Source organism: Ceratina calcarata, unplaced genomic scaffold (genome assembly GCF_001652005.2).
Source record: "Ceratina calcarata isolate Rehan_Ccalc_2016 unplaced genomic scaffold, ASM165200v1 scaffold115.2, whole genome shotgun sequence".
In the NCBI taxonomy this organism is placed as follows: Eukaryota; Metazoa; Arthropoda; class Insecta; order Hymenoptera; family Apidae; genus Ceratina; species Ceratina calcarata.
The window spans coordinates 924,441-929,104 of NW_017132446.1; the positions used below are offsets into that span (position 1 = coordinate 924,441).

A 4,664-nucleotide genomic window follows, 5' to 3' on the forward strand; every position below is an offset into this window, starting at 1 on the left:
GAATAGATTATCAACTGGAATCGACCGACATCCCTCTGATAATCACCTGATACAAGAATCACCAAATTCCGCCCCAAGTCCGACGCTTTCTCACGCTACATTCTCACAGCCCGTCGCGCCGCGCCGAAATCTCATTATTTTTTGTAACGAACGGCATGAGAAAGCGTGCCATGGGAAAGTCGCGGTTGTGCGTATCGAATGCCGAAACTGTTCCACCGCGTCGAGCGCCCCGTACTCTTCTCACGTTTTTGAAACGACCCAACTGGCGAAACGACTCTACAATTCGCCGAACTGAATCTAATCTCGGTTTTACGCTTATCTATTTCGTCGTCGTGGGAAACGTTCCGCGAATTATCACTGCCCAGTGTCTCATTTCGTTGCCACTGATTGTAGGCAGAACATGGTCAGGTTTTCAAATGAAGTAACTCGATAGAAGTTTTGTAATTCAGTGTTATTATTAAATGATCATAAATACTTTAGGAAGTTATTATAAATTATTATTTACCATTTACGATATCAATGTTAGTGTCAGTAAAATATTGCATTTAATACGAATCTCAAAAAAAAGATTCATGAAATTCAAGATAACCGTAGAAAGCGATAGAACAGCATTAGAAACCTATTGGTACACGACACACGCGTGCCACGCGTGTACACTACGTAAGAAAGGTTAGGGTTGATCTAAGCGGCGTGTTTAGAATCATCCGGCGAACATGTCGAAGCAGTAGCTCTCCTAAACCAGTTGTGCTCGCACTAGGAACGGCCTTGGAATCTCAAGGTTGTTCTGAACTCACCAGGCAAGGCCACTGACTACCTGCGCCTGCTATGTAGTTAACGGATCCCTCCGCTCGCTTTCTACGCATCACTGCTTGCTACGATCGCACTTTCATTGACTAGTTCAGATATCTTTTTATGATACACAGCTTGAGACAGTGTTTCTTGGCCAGCTGTGATTAGTATTAATTTCCTCTAAGAGGACAAAGTTTAAAAAGATTAATAAGTCTTGTTTTTATTCAATGCTCGATCTGGCATCGATGCTGCTGGATTTGGAAGTTTCAAGATGAAAACTAGCAGTAGTTGTCAGATACAACGAAGATCCTATGAACTTTCTTTTTAACTCCACTTGTTAAAGAATAATTGGCGATGAACGAACTAATTAATCGATTCTTGAAGTATCCGAGATAGAAGAAAATTGTATACGATCGTGTTTGCAAATAATAGCAGTACCTACAACTTTTATTTGAAGCATTTTTTGATATTTTGAAAAAAATAAATTTTCATTTTTCCGAGATTCCCTTTAGGTTTTGCGAAATTTTCGTTTGTTACAAATAATTGCTTACTTGTTGCTGTTAGCGGAAAATGTTTGAAACAACAGTTGTAGGTACCGTCAGAAGCTACAAGTTCCGTATGAAACATTTTTTCTATCGTCGATAGTTAACGAGTATTTTGCAATAAACTGTTCTTTCGTTTTTTTGCCAAATACTCGTTAGCTGTCGACGCTAGCGAAAAATATTTTCAACAAAAGTTGTAGCTCTCGTTGTTAGCTATAAATAAAGTCGTATGTAACCTTTCCATAGGTTCAACGGTTTAGGAGTATTTTTAGAAGTATAGTTAGAAGAAAAATTCATAGAATTCTTATAGAAGCTGTCAATGCCTACAACTTCTGTATTAAATAATTAATTAACAAATAAAATTGTTTATTGCTAAAATCTTTTCTTCGTAAGTTAGTAGGGCTTGATATTAACAATAAACATTAATATTAGTATTCATAATTAAAAAATGAAATCTCACGTCGATAATTTACAAATTGTTTGCCATATAAGATTACGATTGTGAGAAGGCGAGGCAAGCTTCGATAAATAGATTACATACGAAATGCACGGAGTGCGTTTTACGATCGTTCACATTTCGTACACACGTTCCTCGCTCATCGCCTGGGAATCATCGACGTTTCCCATACCCAAGCGTCGTGTGTACGCGACGCCGCATTCCTTGTTCCCACCGTAAAACCGGTGTGAAATCGACTCGGTTCCCAAACCGAGTCCGTGGGACCAGCGTCCGATGGCCACGTTCCGATTTCGTGTATCGGGCCTCGTTTAGAATCGAATTGAACACGCAAGCCTGTTTAGCTGTCCGTGTTTGTTCAGCAAATAAAAGGCTATCGTGAATCAAACTACATTGTATACAATTTTGTCTTGTTCTCTTCTCTTTCTTTTTATGGCATGCTTTTCTTTAATCAAATTCATTTGAAATTTATTGTTAGCCATCTCGTCGGAGACGTCCGGTAATGAACTTGGACCACTTCGGAATTATTCTCTCCTAATCCATTTTAGTCGAATGCGCCACTTATTTAAGCAGCCGAACTCTCGACGCCTTTAACCCACTTTCGGGCATACGACCTCCGCGACGACCATACTACCCTGTCAATTTACTTATTAATTTAGATTATGTCCCGCAAGAGCTAATTGCCGTGAAACGTTAGACCAGATTTCACTCGCCAACTATGAAACACGAAATTGTCGAGCAGCTGAGAATTTATCGTTCACGGTTTCACATCAGATTTATCGCTCGTGCTTAATTTAAAAAATTCTCCATGGGTTCAATAAGTTTAATGTTAAAATGATAAATCCCAGTTTACTGCTCGATTTCTCTTGCAATAAAATAAAATAAAATAAAATAAAACGTTGCGCTGTTTGGATCGCATTCAACTGCAGTAATATTGTTTACGATAAAATATGTGTTGCACAATTTTTCCCAGAACGAACGTTTACAGATCGTTAATAATGAAACTCAAACTCATTTGGAAATTATACGTAAATTCTGTGTTTCAATTGAAACAGAGTACGTTTGAAACGATGAAACATCAGCATTTACATGAATCGCGAATTTTATAAAAACGTGATCGCTGTGAGAATAATGCAACGCACGCATACAATACTGTGAACCGAGAGGTCATTACGGCTTGGAAAGAGGAGTGAGTCCCATTGGTCGACAGAAATTTGGAAGGGGCCAGGCGTCCGACGAATGAGACCCGGCTGCCTAAAATAGTCCTAAAAGATTCATCGGGTAGGGAACGCACCTACAGGCCTGCTGTTCTCCTAATAAAGTGATACAGTTTATTGGACTTCTTCAGATTGGAATGCGGCTTGAGTGACACGCTTATCCACCTTCGAGCGTGCACCTGCCGTTATTTACGTCGACACCTGTTCTGCTGTCATCGTCGCGTCAGGAAATCATTCAGAAAGTACGACCGGCACGTGCGCGCCTCGTGACGACGTTTAGCCGCGCGCGTTCGGGCCGAAGCTTCCCGGCTAACCAGCTGTATTTTTATGCTGCGCTGATAGACTCACTATGCTTGGACGACAAGTGCCAGACGGGATTGGCAGTGGAACAAGTCGCGGAACTCTCGAGCCACGTCAGATGCGTTTATATAAAATAAATTCAACTGTAATCTTTTAAAGCATTGTACGTCAAGTGAAACTAATTAATATCAATGAATAAAAGCTATACAGTCAAGCTAGATGAATCTATCAATGAATAAATACGTTTGTATCTAATCAAGCTTACGATAACTGACGAAACCGATGATAACGACCAGAGTTGTGACTCGAAGAGTGCTTATCTTTATCGCCTTTCCATTAGACGCATTTGATTAACTAAACAATTTACAGTTCAGTCAAAACATCTACTTCATACATTTTCGTATTATTGAAGTTGATCATATCTATGATTCATTAATTTTCTTCACAAAAATTGTCTTACCGAACAGAAATAGATTATACAAATGATTTGTCAAACTGATTAATATTTTATTAAATACTGATGTGTCGAAATGTAGGAATAAGCAATTACGTACATAAATGTATGTTAGCAATGAAGCATTGGACTAGAAATATTGATCATCGCTGGCAATAAAATGGCTAGGAACAATGTACCATCATGTACATTTATCTAATCTGACATCGAGTGGAAATAAGCTTCCAGCTCGGTAATGACGTCAACTCGATTCGCGTCACGCGTAGAGATTTACAGAGACCATTTGTGTACTGAACAATACGCGTCATTTACAGAACTCGTCATTTCCCTTTCTTGGAAATCTATTTTAGTACAAGTCTGCGTAGTCCTGCAATAATAAAATAAATGTAGGAGTGGGAATAAAATCATTTAAATATCTTAGCAGTCTATATTCCATTGAATAATAATAATTAAAAATATAAAAAGAATAATTAAAAAATAAATAAAATAGATATAAAAGAATAATTAAAATAAATTACGGTCAATGCAATTTTGAACGAGGTTTGATTCAAACATCGTCTGTTGCTCATTATTTATTGTACTCAATGCGAGATTTATGTTCGATTAAATACAAATAAAAGAGAGATAATAGCTGTTGGTTTATTATTATTATTATTAACAATAAACAAAAATAATACTTGTGTTGAGAGACACTTCGGTATATCATAAATTAGAGTCTATCTCTGTTATTTTAGTCAATGGGCATCTGGCCATAACCCGACCCTTAAAGGTCCAGGCCTGCAATGTTTCTTCTAAACCTAAACTCTAGACAGATTTCCGTCGTGCATTTTTCTTTTCAGTTAGTCTCGTCCAGAGAGTCGAGGTATTAAAACGTCTTTCCAAGTCATAAAATAAAATAGTAAAATATA

The 4,664-nt window shown here is 38.0% G+C and overlaps 1 protein-coding gene across 1 annotated transcript in view; it reads left to right on the forward strand.

The window, feature by feature from the left end:
• LOC113464167 (neurexin-1b-beta-like) overlaps nucleotides 1-3,607 on the forward strand; it is a 26,214-nt gene extending 22,607 nt beyond the window's left edge. Inside the window, 1 exon segment of the mRNA XM_026812421.1 lies at nucleotides 3,134-3,607. Within this exon segment, the coding sequence (XP_026668222.1) occupies nucleotides 3,134-3,150 (17 nt within the window). The 3' untranslated portion in view covers nucleotides 3,151-3,607.
• Nucleotides 3,608-4,664: the final 1,057 nt, after the last annotated feature.